The 18,262-nt window shown below is 36.1% G+C and overlaps 1 protein-coding gene across 1 annotated transcript in view; it reads left to right on the plus strand.

The window, feature by feature from the left end:
* ehmt1b (euchromatic histone-lysine N-methyltransferase 1b) overlaps positions 1-11,969 on the plus strand; it is a 67,605-nt gene extending 55,636 nt beyond the window's left edge. Inside the window, exons 15-25 of the mRNA XM_079581306.1 lie at positions 864-965; positions 1,043-1,147; positions 3,622-3,776; positions 3,853-4,014; positions 5,543-5,687; positions 6,719-6,796; positions 7,404-7,519; positions 7,595-7,681; positions 9,759-9,837; positions 9,919-10,094; positions 11,577-11,969. Of these exons, the coding sequence (XP_079437432.1) occupies positions 864-965; positions 1,043-1,147; positions 3,622-3,776; positions 3,853-4,014; positions 5,543-5,687; positions 6,719-6,796; positions 7,404-7,519; positions 7,595-7,681; positions 9,759-9,837; positions 9,919-10,094; positions 11,577-11,754 (1,383 nt within the window). The 3' untranslated portion in view covers positions 11,755-11,969. The remainder of the gene's footprint in view (positions 1-863; positions 966-1,042; positions 1,148-3,621; positions 3,777-3,852; positions 4,015-5,542; positions 5,688-6,718; positions 6,797-7,403; positions 7,520-7,594; positions 7,682-9,758; positions 9,838-9,918; positions 10,095-11,576) is intronic.
* Positions 11,970-18,262: the final 6,293 nt, after the last annotated feature.

The raw sequence follows: 18,262 nt of genomic DNA on the forward strand, positions 1-18,262 counted from the left end.
AAAAGACAGAAAAAAAGCACAAAAAAAAAGGGAAAAAATTACAAAAATCAAGCAAAAAAAAAAAGACAAAAATCCCCAAAAAAGTGACAAATATCCAGCAAAAAAAAGACTAAAAACAGCAAAAAATGACAAAAATCCAGAAAAAAAGACAAAAATCAAGCAAAAAAAAAGACATAAATCCAACAGAAAAAAGTGACAAAAATCCAGCAAAAAAAGACAAAAATCCAGCAAAAAAAGACAGAAAAAAAAGCAAAAAGACAAAAAAAACAGCAAAAAATTACAAAAATCAAGCAAAAAAAGACAAAAATCCAGCAGAAAAAAGTGACAAAAATCCAGCAGAAAAAGACAAAAAAACAGAAAAAAAAGACAGAAAAAAAAGCAAAAAAAGACCAAAAAAACGGGAAAAAATTACAAAAATCAAGCGAAAAAAAAGACAAAAATCCCCAAAAAAGTGACAAATATCCAGCAAAAAAAAAGACTAAAAACAGCAAAAAATGACAAAATCAAGCAAAAAAAAAAAGACATAAATCCAACAGAAAAAAGACCAAAATCCAGAAAAAAAAGACAAAAAAAAAGACAGAAATCCAGCAAAAAAGTGACAAAAGAGCAGCAAAAAAGTAATAAAATAGTGACAAAAACACAAAAGGGAAATTAAAAGTGACGACAATGGCAAAGAGGAGAGAATGGATTTGGTTTGGGCGGGTGGTAAGAGGTTTAGCTATTTCTTCATTGCAGGACATTGTGTAAAGTCATAAACAAACCCATAATAATATAAATACTGAATAACTGCTCATCCTGTCCTTGTCCTTGCCTGTGAACTGAGCACCATAACACTAACGTTAAGCCTTGTTCTCTCTCCTCAGGATGTTGAAGGGTTCACTTGTCTCCATCTAGCGGCCAAGTCTGGTCATTACAACATCGTGGAGCATCTCCTGTCAACGGGACTGATGGACATTAACGGTCAGGTAGGTGTTCCTAAAAGGGGAAGCCGCTCGTGCCTGTGACTGCTGATTTTTAAACACTTCTACGGATGTCGTTTCAGGATGACGGGGGCTGGACGGCCATGATCTGGGCCACAGAGTACAAACACGTGGACCAAGTGAGGCTGCTGCTGTCGAAAGGCGCGGACATCAACATCAGGGACAAGGTCGGGCTGGAGAATCCAAACTTTAAAACTGTGCTCTTTCAGGCGCAGTTATTGCATTGTGACAAAGAGATAAGATGGGACGTCACTGATCTCATCATTGAGAAATTCACTTCAGTTTACTTCACATAATGCATGAAAATACATCAGCACTTGGCCTGATTCATGTATGTTTAACCTCTTACCACCCGCCCAAACCAAATCCATTCTCTCCTCTTTGCCATTGTCGTCACTATTTATTTCCCTTTTGTGTTTTTGTCACTTTTTTAGTACTTTTTTGCTGCGCTTTTGTCAGTTTTTTTCTGGATTTTTGTCATTTTTTTTGGTCTTTTTTTGCTGGATTTTTGTCTTTTTTCTGCTGGATTTTTGTCTTTTTTCTGATGGATTTTTGTCTTTTTTCTGCTGGATTTTTGTCACTTTTTTCTGCTGGATTTTTGTCACTTTTTTGCTGGATTTTTGTCACTTTTTTGCTGGATTTTTGTCACTTTTTTCTGGATTTTTGTCTTTTTTCTGCTGTATTTTTGTCATTTTTTTGCTGTTTTTTTTTTTGTCTTTTTTTGCCTGATTTTTGTCACTTTTTTTCTGGATTTTTGTATTTTTTTGATGGATTTTTGTCACTTTTTTCTGCTGGATTTTTGTCTTTTTTCTGCTGGATTTTTGTCTTTTTTTCTGCTGGATTTTTGTCACTTTTTTGCTGGATTTTTGTCATTTTTTGCTGTTTTTTTGTTCTTTTTTGGATGGATTTTTGTTCTTTTTTCTGCTGGATTTTTGTCACTTTTTTTGCTGGATTTTTGTCTTTTTTCTGCTGGATTTTTGTTCTTTTTTGCTGGATTTTTGTTCTTTTTTCTGCTGGATTTTTGTCACTTTTTTGCTGGATTTTTGTCACTTTTTTGCTGGATTTTTGTCTTTTTTCTGCAGGATTTTTGTCTTTTTTCCTGCTGGATTTTTGTCTTTTTTCTGCTGGATTTTTGTCTTTTTTTTTGCTGGATTTTTGTTCTTTTTTGCTGGATTTTTGTTCTTTTTTCTGCTGGATTTTTGTCACTTTTTTGCTGGATTTTTGTCACTTTTTTGCTGGATTTTTGTCTTTTTTCTGCAGGATTTTTTCTTTTTTTTGCTGGATTTTCGTCTTTTTTCTGCTGGATTTTTGTCACTTTTTTCTGCTGGATTTTTGTCACTTTTTTGCTGGATTTTTGTCACTTTTTTGCTGGATTTTTGTCACTTTTTTCTGGATTTTTGTCTTTTTTCTGCTGTATTTTTGTCATTTTTTTGCTGTTTTTTTTTTTGTCTTTTTTTGCCTGATTTTTGTCACTTTTTTTCTGGATTTTTGTATTTTTTTGATGGATTTTTGTCACTTTTTTCTGCTGGATTTTTGTCTTTTTTCTGCTGGATTTTTGTCTTTTTTTCTGCTGGATTTTTGTCACTTTTTTGCTGGATTTTTGTCATTTTTTGCTGTTTTTTTGTTCTTTTTTGGATGGATTTTTGTTCTTTTTTCTGCTGGATTTTTGTCACTTTTTTTGCTGGATTTTTGTCTTTTTTCTGCTGGATTTTTGTTCTTTTTTGCTGGATTTTTGTTCTTTTTTCTGCTGGATTTTTGTCACTTTTTTGCTGGATTTTTGTCACTTTTTTGCTGGATTTTTGTCTTTTTTCTGCAGGATTTTTGTCTTTTTTCCTGCTGGATTTTTGTCTTTTTTCTGCTGGATTTTTGTCTTTTTTTTTGCTGGATTTTTGTTCTTTTTTGCTGGATTTTTGTTCTTTTTTCTGCTGGATTTTTGTCACTTTTTTGCTGGATTTTTGTCACTTTTTTGCTGGATTTTTGTCTTTTTTCTGCAGGATTTTTGTCTTTTTTCCTGCTGGATTTTTGTCTTTTTTTGCTGGATTTTTTCTTTTTTTTGCTGGATTTTCGTCACTTTTTTCTGAATTTTTGTCTTTTTTGCCGGATTTTTATCACTTTTTTTTGCTGGATTTTTGTCATTTTTTTGCTGGATTTTTGTCACTTTTTTGCTGGATTTTCGTCACTTTTTTCTGAATTTTTGTCTTTTTTGCCGGATTTTTATCACTTTTTTTTGCTGGATTTTTGTCATTTTTTTGCTGGATTTTTGTCATTTTTTTTGCTGGATTTTCGTCACTTTTTGCCGGATTTTTGTCACTTTTTTGCTGGATTTTTATCACTTTTTTGCTAGATTTTTGTCTTTTTTCTGCTGGATTTTTGTCACTTTTTTGTCAATATTGTTGCATATTGTAGTACTGCATAATGCTACTTCAGTATTCAAAAATCTGTATGAATGTCATTGGAAACGCATTACTTAGAATATCAGCCACACCCCCACTCCCTTCATATCAATCTCGGACCCAAAAAACCCACATCAGTCGGGCCCTAGTCGGATATCAAGAGTGAATAAAGCATTTTAGAGTAAAGTTTTACATAATGAAGTAATCAAGTGTTCTCTGACTGACTTTTCGCCTTCTGTTTGTGCCAGGAGGAGAACATCTGCCTGCACTGGGCGGCCTTCTCCGGCAGTGCGGAGATCGCCGAGCTGCTGCTGGACGCTCAGTGTGACCTGAGAGCTGTGAACATCCACGGAGACTCGCCGCTGCACATCGCCGCCCGCGAAAACCGCCTCCAGTGTGTCATGTGAGTACCAGCCTGTAGAGAAGAGGGGGGCGGGACGGTGGCAGTTTTTAAAATAACTTCATTCTGCTGTGTTCAGGCTGCTGTTGTCGCGGGGGGCGGACGTTTTCCTGAAGAACCGAGAGGGCGAGACTCCTCCAGACTGCTCCAACAGCGCCACCAAGACCTGGGCCACCCTCCAGGCCAGCAGGAGAGACCGGGCCGTCCGGCTGCACTCGGGCCACCGCAAACCCCTGCACAGGTCAGGCACGGGGACGCCACACCAGGGGCGGACTGTAGGGCCACCGGCTCGAGGGCCACCGGTCTGGCCTCTCACTTTACCTTACCCTTACCCCTGGGTGTAACCGAGCTTTACCCAAATCTAAAAGCTTAACCTCTTAACTCCCGCCGGAACCGAGAGGAGCTTTTTCCTCACGTCATCAGATTTTTTTTCCATCATTTTTTTGTTGGGTATTCAACTCATTTTTGTAACTCATTTTTTGTCACATTTTTGTCATTTTTTTGTCATTTTTTTTGTCTAATTTTTGTTATTTTTTGTCATTTTTTCGTCAATTTTTTGTCACTTTTTTGTCATTTTTTTGTCATTTTTTTGTCTAATTTTTGTGATTTTTTGTCATTTTTTGGTCAAATTTTTATCAATTCTTTGTCACTTTTTTGTCATTTTTTTGACTTTTTTTTGTCATTTTTTGGTCATTTCTTTTGTCATTTTTGTGAAATCTCACAAAAATGACAAAAGAAATGACCAAAAAATGACAAAAAAAAGTCAAAAAAATGACAAAAAAGTGACGAAAAATTGATGAAAAAGTGGCATAAATCTATGCCACTTTTTCATCAATTTTTCGTCACTTTTTTGTCATTTTTTTGTCAACTTTTTGTCATTTTTCTATCACATTTTTGTCTATTTTTTGTCATTTTTTGGTCAAATTTTTATCAAATTTTTAGTCACATTTTTGTCATTTTTTTGTCATTTTTTTTTGTCATTTCTTTTGTCATTTTTGTGACATTTTTGCCACTTTTTCATAAATTTTTCGTCAATTTTTTGGTCAATTTTTCGTCAATTTTTCGTCAATTTTTCGTCAATTTTTTGTCACATTTTCATCATTGTTTCCGTCTGTTTTGTCACTATTTTCACACCTTCATTCATCATTTTTTTTGTCCATTTTTTTGTCCATTTTTCGTCACTTTTTTGTAATTTTTTGTCAATTTTTTGTAATTTTTTTGTCACATTTTCATCACCTTTGTCATTTAAAAAAAAAATGTTTTCATCAATTTTTTATCATTTTTTTGTCATTTTTTGGTTACATTTTTGTTATTTTTTTGTCACATTTTGGTCATTTTTTGTCACATTTTTGTCATTTTTTTATCAATTTCTTGTGACATTTTTGCCACTTTTTCATCAATGTTTTCTCACTTTTGTCACATTGTTTTCGTCTCAGTTTTGTCGCTATTTTCACACCTTTTTTCCCAGAAGCTTTTGGACTGGGGTAAAGCCAAACTGGAGAAAATGCTTTCGGCTCAGTCGGGAGTTAAGGGGTTAAAAGAAAAGCATCCAAAAACCAAAAAATGCGCTGGAAAAGCAACAAAAAAGTGACAAAAAAACCCTGAAAAACAAGAGACGAAAACACAACAAAGTCTCAGTCTCAGTGAAATATTCGGTCTTGGTATTGCATCTTTTGAAGCTTCGTCTCTGGGCATGATTATTGATTCCTTGTCTCTTCCATGATTAAATCCCAGCGCTGTCATTAACTTGTTTTGTTTTCCGGACACAGAGACATCGCCCTGGGGCAGGAGGCTGTGGCCATTCGCTGTGTGAACGCTGTGGACAATGAGCCTTATCCCGAAGACTACAAGTACATCCGGGAGAACTGTGTCACGTCCCCCATGAACATCGACCGCAACATCACCCACCTGCAGGTACAGAGCCCAGAGCAACATCCTCTGCAAACCCTTCTTTCTTGTGTTAGTTTAACCCCTTAACTCCCACCTGAACCGAGCACATTCTCTCCAGTTTGGCTTTAGCCCAGTCCAAAAGCTTCTGGAAAAAAGGTGGGGAAATTGACAAAAAATTGACGAAAAAGTGGCAAAAATGTGACAAAAAATGACCAAAATGTATCAAAAAAAATGACAAAAATTTGATAGAAAATTGATGAAAAATGTTTTAAAAATGTTTTAAAAAATGACAAAAATGAAACCAAAAAATGACCAAAAAAATGACAAAAAAGTGATGAAAAATGGAAAAAAAAATTGACAAAATTTGACGAAAAAATGACAAAAATGTGACAAAAAATGACAAAAATGTTACTAAAAAATTACAAAAATTTGATAAGAAATCGATGATTTTTTTTATTACAAATGTGATAAAAATGTGACAAAAAAAGGACAAAAAATTGACAAAAAATTACAAAAAAATTACAAGAAATTGACAAAAAATGAGACAAAAATGTGATAAAAATTTGACGAAAAAATTACAAAAATGTGACAAAAAAATAACAAAAATGTGACAAAAATGTGACCAAAAAATGACCAAAATTTGATTAAAAAATTGATGAAAAAATAAAAAAAAGGACAAAAATGTAACAAAAAAAGGACAAAAATTTGATCAAAAATGTATGACTTTTTTTTTTATTACAAATGTGATAAAAATGTGACATAAAAATTACAAAAAATTGACAAAAAAATGACAAGAAATTGACAAAAAATGTGAAAAATGTGAAAAAAAATTGACGAAAAAATGACAAAAATGTGAAAAAAAAAAATGACAAGACTAAAAGTTACAAACATGAGTTTAACACCCAACAAAAAAATGATGTAAAAAAAATCTGCTGACGTGAGGAAAAAGATCCTCTCGGTTCAGGCGGGTTACGAGGTACGAGGTTAACAGCTCAGTCATCCTTCGTTAGTGGATCATGTGTTAAAAGTGAAGGTGTGCCTTGTTGTCTCCTCAGTACTGTGTGTGTAAGGAGGACTGCTCCACCAGCATCTGCATGTGTGGACAGCTCAGCCTGCGCCGCTGGTACGACCAGGTAATGTCCAGGAAACCACTTTACAAACACAAACATCACACAGTCCAATACACTGTCTTCCAAGAGCTTCTGTTTCTAGAAAAGCACAAGCAGAATGTTGTCCAGGAACCGCCCAAACACGAGCCTTAAATCAAATGCGCTGCTCTGTGTGTGTTTTAGCTGCCGTTTAAAGCAAAACCAAAAACACTTAAAGGGATATTTCAGGATTTATGACATAGGCCCTCATTTCCTAGGTATACAGAGTGTTGTTGATTTCTAGAGATTTTTTTTTTTTTTAATTGTGCCCAATGTTTGTCTAATTTTCACCATTTTTTTAAACGCATTTTTCTTATTTCTTCTCATTTTGCAAATTTTTTAAACTCATTTTTGATTACTAATATTTTCCCAATTTCCCCTCATTTTTTATACATTTTTTAGCAATTTATGTCTCTTTTTTTTTTTTTCCATTTAAAAAAAATAAATACTTTTCCTTATTTTTACCTCAATTTCTCCTCCGTTTTCCCTCAAATGATCCCACACATTTCTTGACATTGGAGATGAACCTAATATTGCACATTTGCAGACCTTCCCCACGTTATCGCTCTGTTTTCTGGTTCTTTTGCTCCAGAACGGCTGCCTGTTGCCGGAGTTTTGCCGCGAGGAGCCCCCGCTGATCTTCGAGTGTAACCACGCCTGCTCCTGCCGGAGGACCTGCAAGAACCGCGTGGTGCAGAACGGACTCCGGTACAGCACAACTTCTTCTAAGACTTACACGGAGCCTTTTGTGTATTTCATTCTGATTGTTGTTCTTGTGTGCAGAGTGAGAATGGAGCTCTTCCGGACACAGAAGAAAGGCTGGGGCGTTCGGGCGCTGCAGGACATCCCACAGGGGACGTTTGTCTGCGAGTCAGTATCACGTTATGTTACTAAACCAACCAAATATTTGAACATGTTTTTACTTCTTTTCTTTCTTCCCAGGCAGAGCATGTCCTGCACATTTTATCTGTTAACTTTAGACTAGAGATAAAAAAGTGCTCACATGAACCTGAATAAAGGTCTTAAACTAAATGCCTTTATCGTCGAAATGTAGGATCTGATTGTGGCTAAATGTTAGCTATACATTCCTATGGCTTAGCTTAGTTAGCATCAGTTAGCATTGGATGTTAACCTCTTAAGCCCCGCCCTTAACCAAAACTAAAAGTTTCTTGACCGGAGAGCTATAGGCCAGTGTAACGCCTCATTTGAAAGCCATGACCAACAAAACTGATTGGAATTAGATCTTTTTCCTTACGACGTTGTTGCCGTATTGTCATTTTTTTACTCTTTTTTTTTTTTTCTCCATCTTTTTTTTGGTCTTTTTTTTGGGGTTATTTTTTGCCATTTTTTTCCAAGCTTTTTTGTCTTTTATTTTTCACTTTTTTGTCTTTTTTTTGCTGTATAATTCTCATTTTTTGCCAGTTTTTCCCTCACTTTTTCCTTCACTTTTTTTGCCACTTTTTCCATTGCTTTTTTCTCGTTTTTTGCCACTTTTTTCCTCACTTCTTTCTCTTTTTTGCCACTTTTTTCCTCACTTTTTTCCCTCACTTTTTTCCCCTCATTTTTTCTCTCACTTTTTTCTCATTTTTTGTCACTTTTTCCATTGCTTTTTTCTCTTTTTTTTTTTGCTTGTCATTTTTTTGCTTACATTTTTTTTGCCACTTTTTCCCTCATTTTTTCCTAATTTTTTGCCACTTTTTCCCTCACTATTTTCTCATTTTTTGCCACTTTTTTCCTCACTTCTTTCTCTTTTTTGCCACTTTTTCCATTGCTTTTTTCTCGTTTTTTGCCACTTTTTTCCTCACTTCTTTCTCTTTTTTGCCACTTTTTTCCTCACTTTTTTCCCTCACTTTTTTTCCCTCATTTTTTCCCTCACTTTTTTCTCGTTTTTTGCCACTTTTTTCCTCACTTCTTTCTCTTTTTTGCCACTTTTTTCCTCACTTTTTTCCCTCACTTTTTTCCCCTCATTTTTCCCCTCACTTTTTTCTCGTTTTTTGCCACTTTTTTCCTCACTTCTTTCTCTTTTTTGCCACTTTTTTCCTCACTTTTTTCCCTCACTTTTTCCCCCTCATTTTTCCCCTCACTTTTTTCTCGTTTTTTGCCACTTTTTTCCTCACTTCTTTCTCTTTTTTGCCACTTTTTTCCTCACTTTTTTCCCTCACTTTTTTCCCCTCATTTTTTCCCTCACTTTTTTCTCATTTTTTGTCACTTTTTCCATTGCTTTTTTCTCTTTTTTTTTTGCTTGTCATTTTTTTGCTTACATTTTTTTTGCCACTTTTTCCCTCATTTTTTTCCTAATTTTTGCCACTTTTTCCATTGCTTTTTTTTTAATCATTTTTTGCCACTTTTTTCCTCACTTTTTTTTCTCATTTTTTGCCACTTTTTCCATTGATTTTTTTCATTTTTTGCCACTTTTTCCCTCACTTTTTTATCTTTTACTTTTTGCTTTTTTGTATTTTTTTTTCACTATATGATTACCATTTTGCCACTTTTTCCATCGCTTTTTTCTCTTTTTTTGCCACTTTTTCCCTCACTTTTTCCTCATTTTTTGCCACTTTTTCCCCTCACTATTTTCTAATTTTTGCCACTTTTTCCATTGCTTTTTTTTAAATCATTTTTTGCCACTTTTTCCATTCCTTTTTTTCATTTTTTGCCACTCTTTTCCTCACTATTTTCTCAATTTTTTGCCACTTTTTTTCCTCATTTTTTGCCACTTTTTCCCCTCACGTTTTTCTCATTTTTTGCCACTTTTTCCATTGCTTTTTGCAGATGAAGATGCAAAACAATTGATTAGAGAGAACAACTTAGACCTTTTTACAATGATTTTTGAAGAACGTGAACAGAACAAAAAAACAGTATTGTGTTGAGTGTTCTGCTGTGTAAAATGTCCTGAGATGGTGTAATTGTTGTTCCCCTTTCACCCGGGCCTCTCTTCTGTGTGCGACAGATATGTGGGGGAGATCATCTCAGAGGACGAGGCAGAGATGAGACAAAACGACGCGTATCTCTTCAGCCTCGACGACAAGGTCCACTCACACACACGCCTTCAGACAATCCCACACTCCTTTTTTTTTTTTTTCCCTTGACCTCACCACGTTCTCCCACAGCTCCAGGAGCAGTACTGCATCGACGCCCGCTTCTATGGCAACATCAGCCGCTTCCTGAACCACATGTGTGAGCCCAACCTGCTGCCAGTGCGAGTGTTCACCACGCACCAGGACATGCGCTTCCCACACGTCGCCTTCTTCGCCTGCGAGAGCGTCCGCGCCGGAGAGGAGCTCGGGTAAGAGCCGGAGAGCGAGGGGTTTGCAGCTCAGGAGAGTGTGGATGTGGACTAAACAGCCCCAGCTCCTAGAAATAACTTTACATGGAGAATACAGCATCAAGAGTGGGGCTCGGAGACTTAGATTTGACCTGCAGGGTAGTGCTTTCTAGTGAGTGTCTGTTGTTCTACATTTGTGCAGTGACAGGTGATTCCGAAAACAATTGACCTTTCGCAAAAATTCAACAGAAATGCAACAAAAATGTGACAAATAATGTGACAAATAATGTGACAAAAATTAAACAAAAATGCAACAAAAATGTGACAAAAACTAAACAAAAATGTGACAAAAATTAAACAAAAATGCAACAAAAATGTGACAAAAATTCAACAAAAATGTGACAAAAATTCAACAAAAATGTGACAAAAATGTGACAAAAATTCAACAAAAATGTGACAAAAATTAAACAAAAATGTGACAAAAATTCAACAAAAATGTGACAAAAATTCAACAAAAATGTGACAAAAAATCAACAAAAATGTGACAAAAAATCAACAAAAATTCAACAAAAATGTGACAAAAATTCAACAAAAATTCAACAAAAATGTGAAAAAAAATTCAACAAAAATTCAACAAAAAAGTGACAAAAAAGTGACAAAAATTCAACAAAAATGTGACAAAAAATTCAACAAAAATGTGACAAAAAATCAACAAAAATGTGAAAAAAAATTCAACAAAAATTCAACAAAAAAGTGACAAAAAAGTGACAAAAATTCAACAAAAATGTGACAAAAAATTCAACAAAAATGTGACAAAAAATCAACAAAAATGCAACAAAAAGTGACAAAAACTCAACAAAAATATGACAAAAATGTGACAAAAATTCAACAAAAATGTGACAAAAAATTCAACAAAAATGTGACAAAAAATCAACAAAAATGCAACAAAAAGTGACAAAAACTCAACAAAAATATGACAAAAATGTGACAAAAATTCAACAAAAATATGACAAAAAAATCAACAAAAATGTGACAAAAAAATCGACAAAAATGTGACAAAAAAATCAACAAAAATGTGACAAAAAAATCGACAAAAATGTGACAAAAAAATCAACAAAAATGTGACAAAGAATCAACAAAAATGTGACAAAAATGCCACAAAAATGCAAACAAAAAGTGACAAAAATTCCACAAAAATGTCACAAAAATGAAAACAAAAGTAAGACGTACAAAAGGTGACACAACACAGCAACAACGCGAGGAAAAATGTCAGTTTTGTGGGTCTTAGCTTTCAAATGAGGTGTTACACAGCCAAAAGAGGACAGCATGCATTTTGGTTGCACTGCCCGGTAAGCACCTCTGACTTGTTTAGTATGTCTAAAAATAGGAACGATGAAATTCTCAAGTAAAAAGGTTTGTGTCTGTGTTTGAATGAGTATCTACAGTGAGAACTCACGATTCACCGAACCCTCTGTAACACCAACCCGCCCTCTCCCCCCACAGGTTCAACTACGGCGACCACTTCTGGGAGATCAAGAGCAAACTGTTCAGCTGCGAGTGCGGCTCCCCCCGGTGTAAATACTCCTCCGCCGTCACGGCAACGCTCCCGGCCGACAGCACGCCGGAGGAACAGCAGCCCAGCGCCTCTCCGGACACCAGCTCACCCACGGGACCCGCATGAGCCCCTTTTCCCCCCATCACCCAGCCCCTCATGAACCCTGTCCTCCATCTGACCCCCTAAGCCCCGCCCTAAGCTCCACCCACTTGACTGTCATAGATACAGTTGGCAACGCATCACACTTGCGGTTTGGCATAGGGGAAAACAGACCGTTTAATCCCAGGAATATCAGGTCTTTTTAACTCTTTTCTGCCGGAATAGAAAGATATTGAATAAAGTTGGGTACAACAGGGGGAAAACAACAGATTTTTCTTAAGCTAGCTCGGTAGCATGCGGCTAATGTTACCATCATGGCAGTGTCATTTCATGGACATTTGAAGTATTATTTTCGGTGACTAAGATAAGTCCTTGTCACTTGTCTAAAGTGATCAGATGGTTCCAAAAATGAAAAGAAGAGACTAAAAAGGAAAGGAACATTTCTGAAGCTGGCGGCAGGTGGAAACGATGATGATCTAGATCTAGTTTTCTCCCTTAACGTCTTAGTGTTAATGTCCGAGTACAATAAAGATGGAAAAACTCCCTATATTATTATTATTTTAAAGGTTTTTACAGAGGGATTTTTAATTATCTAATTCCCAGCCTCATTTGTTGAACTTTGAACCAAAAAAAAACACAATTTTTACAGATTTCTTTTTACTTTTTTCATAAACGAAGGTAGATATACGTAATCACCTCTGAGGAAAATCTTTGTAACTAATGTCTCGACAAAATAAAACCATAAACCTGGGTCTGTCCGTTATTTAGATTCTGTTCAGAAAACTTGCAGTACATTTTTTCCCCCCCTCATATTTATGTCAGTAATATTCAGCAAAAGTTTCAAAATGGTAACTTATTTATTTTTCCCTATTCAAACTAGTATAGTAAAACCAAGCAGAATTCTTGAACTAAAATGTGGACGAGAACAAATTTACTTTTTTTTATTTACTAAATTCAAACTATTCTGTTAAAGTTATCGCTGCATCATGGTTAGCATTGTCTTATTTACACATTTGGGCCATTGGATCCCTTTGTTCCTCTCCATGTCTGTATTTTTGCTTTATATAATTCATCTGTAACATTTTAACATATGTTGGACACATGTTTTATTGATACATTCGGCATAGACGGGGGCGTGGCCAAGGGGGAAAACAGAACTTTTTCACTCTTTCTAACCTTTTTCTGTCGGAATATAAACGTATTTATCACATACAAATAAAGTGAAGTCTAACATGGATACATTTGGACGTTTATTCACAGCAGATTGTTCAGTTGAAGCGAAAAAAATGGAAGTCTTAGCTAGTGCTAGCATGTAGCATCATGTTAGCATTCTCCGTTATTTATGTATTTATGGGCTTTTGAACCAATTCGCTCCTCTCCATGTCTGTGTATCTTTATTTAGTAGAAAACTTTATTCATAATTCAGCGTTTGCTTAAGTAGTTTTTGAATAATAAGAAAAAGATTCGATTTTTCTCCAAATTGTTTTCCCCCTTAACTGTTTTTGACCATATACGGGCGATTCCAGGGATGCCGTCTGTATCTATAATGGCGCGTTCCAGGCAACTTTTCCACTTGAATATTACAACTTGACCTCAGAGCGTTCCAGGTGATTAAACTCGTATGTAAACGAAACGCCTAATGCTACTACGTTAGCTCACACTGTTTCATGAAAGTCTCACCAAACCAGATATAATTAAAAACATGTGACATAACGTTATGTTGAAAGCTCTGACCAAAAGTAACGTTCACGTGGTTTTGTTACAGTTTTAACATTAGCGGCGCTGCTCCATTATGGTCTTCATCTCGTATACGAACGAGTCTTGAGGTTTTAAAGTTTACAAGCTGTAATTACCAGTTTGAGCGCTGTTCCAAGGCTTTTTTTCCAAGTGGGAGGTGGGAAATTTACCTGTTACCAGTTGCCTGGAACACACCATAAGTCTGTGTTTTTAGCGTGCTACTCTGCTAACTGTTAGCCTAGCTGTAGCCCATCTCGACAGCAGCTGAAAAATCTTTATACATTTCCTCTATTTCTTCTCTTTTATGGCAGTTGTATGTTACTAGGATTATGCTTCCACTGAGAAAGTATTTGCATGTTTTAGAAATCTGAACATGCCAACTACATGTTCAGATAGGCTAACTGTTAGCATCGCAGCATATCCTACTATGCTAATTGTTAACCTAGCTGTAGCCCATCTCGACAGCAGCTGAAAAATATTTATACATTTCTTCTATTTCTTCTCTTTTATGGTTTAAAAATCAATTTGACAGGCAGTTGTTTGTTACTAGGATTATGCTTCCGCCTAGATAGTATTTGCAGGTTTTAGAACATGCCAACTACATGTTCAGATAGGCTAACTGTTAGCATTACAGCATATCCCACTATCCTAATTGTTAGCCTAGCTGTAGCCCATCTCGACAGCAGCTGAAAAATATTTATACATTTCTTCTCTTTTATGGTTTAAAAATCAATTTAACCAGCAGTTGTTTGTTACTAAAACCTGTACATACTAGCTACAGTTTGCTAATATGCTAATTAGCTTAGATGCTGTAGCCCTTTCTGTCAACTGCAGCTGAAAAATATTCATACATTTCTTCTATTTCTTCTCTTTTATGTTTTTTTTATGGTGAACATGCCAACTACATGTTCAGATAGGCTAGCTGTTAGCATCGCAGCATATCCTACTATGCTAATTGTTAGCCTAGCTGTAGCCCATCTCGACAGCAGCTGAATAATATTTATACATTTCTTCTATTTCTTCTCTTTTATGGTTTAAAAATCAATTTAACCAGCAGTTGTTTGTTACTAGGATTATGCTTCCGCCTAGATAGTATTTGCAGGTTTTAGAACATGCCAACTACATGTTCAGATAGGCTAACTGTTAGCATTGCAGCATATCCTACTATGGTAATTGTTAGCCTAGCTGTAGCCCATCTCGACAGCAGCTGAAAATATTCATACATTTCTTCTATTTCTTCTCTTTTGTGGTCAATTTGACAGGCAGTTGTTTGTTACTAGGATTATGCTTCCGCCGAGATAGTATTTCTTATTTTGAAAACCTGTACATACTAGCTGCAGTTTGCTAATATGCTAATTCGCTTAGATGCTGTAGCCCTTTCTGTCAACTGCAGCTGAAAAATATTCATACATTTCTTCTATTTCTTCTCTTTTATGTTTTTTTTATGGTGAACATGCCAACTACATGTTCAGATAGGCTAACTGTTAGCATCGCAGCATATCCTACTATGCTTATTGTTAGCCTAGCGACACGCTGTAGACCCCTTTCTCATCTGCAGTCGAAAAATGATTGTAAATTATTATTAAACTCATTATTCTTATAGACTTAGACATGCAAAAAGTCAGCAGTAAACATGTGCGGTTCTGTTTATATTTATATACAGCGGCACAGTTGGTAGAGCGACACTCCTTGGGCAAGACACTTCGCCCTCCGTGCCTCCTGTGTACACTGGTGTATGAATGAGAGTGTGAATGGGTGCCTAGTATGGGTGGAAAAGTACTATATACTGCGAGTTGAGACCATTTACGAGGATTGTGCCTCCGCCTAGGTAGTATTTCTACATTTTAAAAACCTGTACATACTAGCTACTGTATGCTAATATGCTAATTAGCTTAGACGCTGTAGCCCCTTCTGTCGACTGCTGCTGAAAAATATCTATACATTTCTTTTATGGTACAAAAGCACTGAACATGTGCAGTTCTGTTTGTTTTTTTTACTTGTGCTTCCGCCTGAGTAGTTGCAGTGACGGTCTGTTTTCCCCCATGAAGGGTTTAAAAATGTGACCGTTTGTGGGCGTTTACTTTCCTGCCGACTGTATCTATAAGCCCCTGGAGCCCTTGGTAAACCTGCCCCCGCCCCTGGCCCCGCCCCATCACCACAAAACTTTTCATTTTAAACTTTGAACTGTAAACTTGTACTTTACGTCGTCCCGGTGCAACGCGGGACAATAGTATTTTCAGAATTACGTCGAACCGGTGCACAGCTCAACGACAGCGAGGACATTTTTTTTTTGGTTTGTTTTTATTTACGTCTATTTACCAAAACATGAAGACCAACCAAACCCAGATTCTCCCATTTCACGTTAAATTGTAATCATCCAAATTGAGTTAATAATCATGCACTTGGGCGCAAAGTGTTTACAGCGACGTCTTCGGGTTTGGCGGTAGACGGTGGTCGTTTTGTTTTGGGCAGTGGGAGGATTTTCAAGTTAAGCGGATAAAGGTTTGTTTGATAAATCATTCCAACAAAACGGAAATCCGGCCACCGCTATGTGTCATTTTATCTTGTAATATTTGAAAAGGACATCGTGTAAAAATGAGTAATGACGTATCCATAGCATTCCTCCCGAGACAAAGGGACCGAATGAATTATGACTTTTTTTTGTTTTAAAGCATGCATCGAAGGATTTTTTTGGGGGGAAAAAAATTTGGTCAAGTTCAAGCCAATGGTGCTGATAATGGTTTTACCTAAATTGCGGTTTTTATGATTCCTGTGAACATACTTTGTACAGTAATGCCGATAATGTTTTTAAGTTGTTAATCTTAAGTTACGAATTCTCTCCCGAATTGTTATTGTAAACATGTGCCGTTAGTCTGTTGTTTTTTTTTATTTTTTATTCCAGTTCGAGGGGTTTCACCGCAGGAACGTCTTTTTAAATGGTGTTAGTAAAGCAGTAGCTCGTTTCCTGAATTGGTAAACATGGGGGGGAGGTCTGGCGCACCTTCACTGCATTCTGTTACATACTTCTTGTGAACTATCCATGTGATTGGTTGTACCTTTTTCAATAAATTTACTAATGCATTTCCACTTATTTCTTATTGATTACCGTGTGGTAGCTTCTTCACCGAATGTTCCACTATTAATATTTAATAAAAGATGGCGAATAGCTGCAGCTAGCGGTTCAATTAAGATGGTAAAAAGGAGGGGAGAAAGTGGGCATCCCTGCCTGGTCCCCCTGTAAAGTGTGAAACGCAGTGATGTTGTTCCGTTAGTAGTTATTGTAGCTGAAGGTTAGGTGTATAGAATTTTGACCCAATAAATAAACGTATTATTTATGTAATGTGGAGAAAAGGAATGCCCAACCAACTTCATCAAACGCCTTCTCAGCATCCAATGTGACAATAGCAGTAAGTATCTTTTTCTATCGAGTATGATCTATAATGTTTGAAAGTATTTTTTTTATTTTTTTTTATTCCGGTTTGCTCATTTACAAATGATTCAAAACATTCAAAAACATTCAAAACATTAGCGGTTCAATGAAGATGGTAAAAAGGAGTGGAGAAAGGGGACAGCCCTGCCTGGTCCCCCTGTAAAGTGTGAAACGCAGTGATGTTTTTCCGTTAGTAGTTATTGTAGCTGAAGGTTAGGTGTGTAGATTTTTGACTCAATTAATAAAGTTATTATTTATGTAATGTGGAGAAAAGGAATGCCCAACCAACTTCATCAAACGCCTTCTCAGCATCCAATGTGACAATAGCAGTAAGTATCTTTTTCTATCGAGTATGATCTATAATGTTTGAAAGAATTTTTTTTTTTTTTCGGTTTGCTCATTTACAAATGATTCAAAACATTCAAAAACATTCAAAACATTAGCGGTTCAATGAAGATGGTAAAAAGGAGGGGAGAAAGTGGACAGCCCTGCCTGGTCCCCCTATGAAGCTTAAAACGCAGTGATGTTGTTCCTTGGTAGTTATTGTAGCTGAAGGTTAGGTGTGTAGAATTTTGACCCAATTAATAAACTTATTGTTTATGTAATGTGGAGAAAAGGAATGCCCAACCAACTTTATCAACCGCCTTCTCAGCATCCAATGTGACAATAGCAGTAAGTATCTTTTTCTATCGAGTATGATCTATAATGATTGAAAGTATTTTTTTTATTATTTTTTATTTCGGTTTGCTCTGCTAATGCCGACTTTAACATTTTTTGTTATCGTCTGTTTACCAAATGATTTGCTGTTTATACTTTTGTCCCCACAACGTCCTTGGTAGTCATTGTACAGAAGATACCACTAGTTTACTATTTAATTAGCTTTTTTGTTTATTTTTCTCACATTTTCTGCCACTTTCAATGGCAACACAATATTCATTTGAAAGCAAAGAACCTCCTGAGTTCAGTCACTGAGCATAAAGGTCCAGCTTTGAAAAAACAAAGTTAATATTATGTATGGGTGGTTAGCTTAGCACCTTCACTTTCCATGCCAGTGGCTCTGATGATGCTTCAGATCTATTTTATTTCAGGTTTTTTTTTGTCATATCTGGCAGGTTTTCAGAATGGAATGTGTATGTAACCATGGATACGGTTCAATCAGCTAGACCCTTGAGTGTCCAACAGGCCTTAAGTAAAGGAGCTATGCAAACCACCCAAGCATGCGATGGGTCACTGAAAGGTCAAATACCTATTAATATCAGCTTTTTCTTTACATAAAAAGTTGCAAAGTGCACCTTTAACTACTGGAGGCTGCATGAGCATTAAACTCTTAACTCCCGCCTGAACCGAGAGCTTCTTCTCCAGTTTAGC

Source organism: Gobius niger (genome assembly GCF_951799975.1).
Source record: "Gobius niger genome assembly, chromosome: 22".
In the NCBI taxonomy this organism is placed as follows: domain Eukaryota; kingdom Metazoa; phylum Chordata; class Actinopteri; order Gobiiformes; family Gobiidae; genus Gobius; species Gobius niger.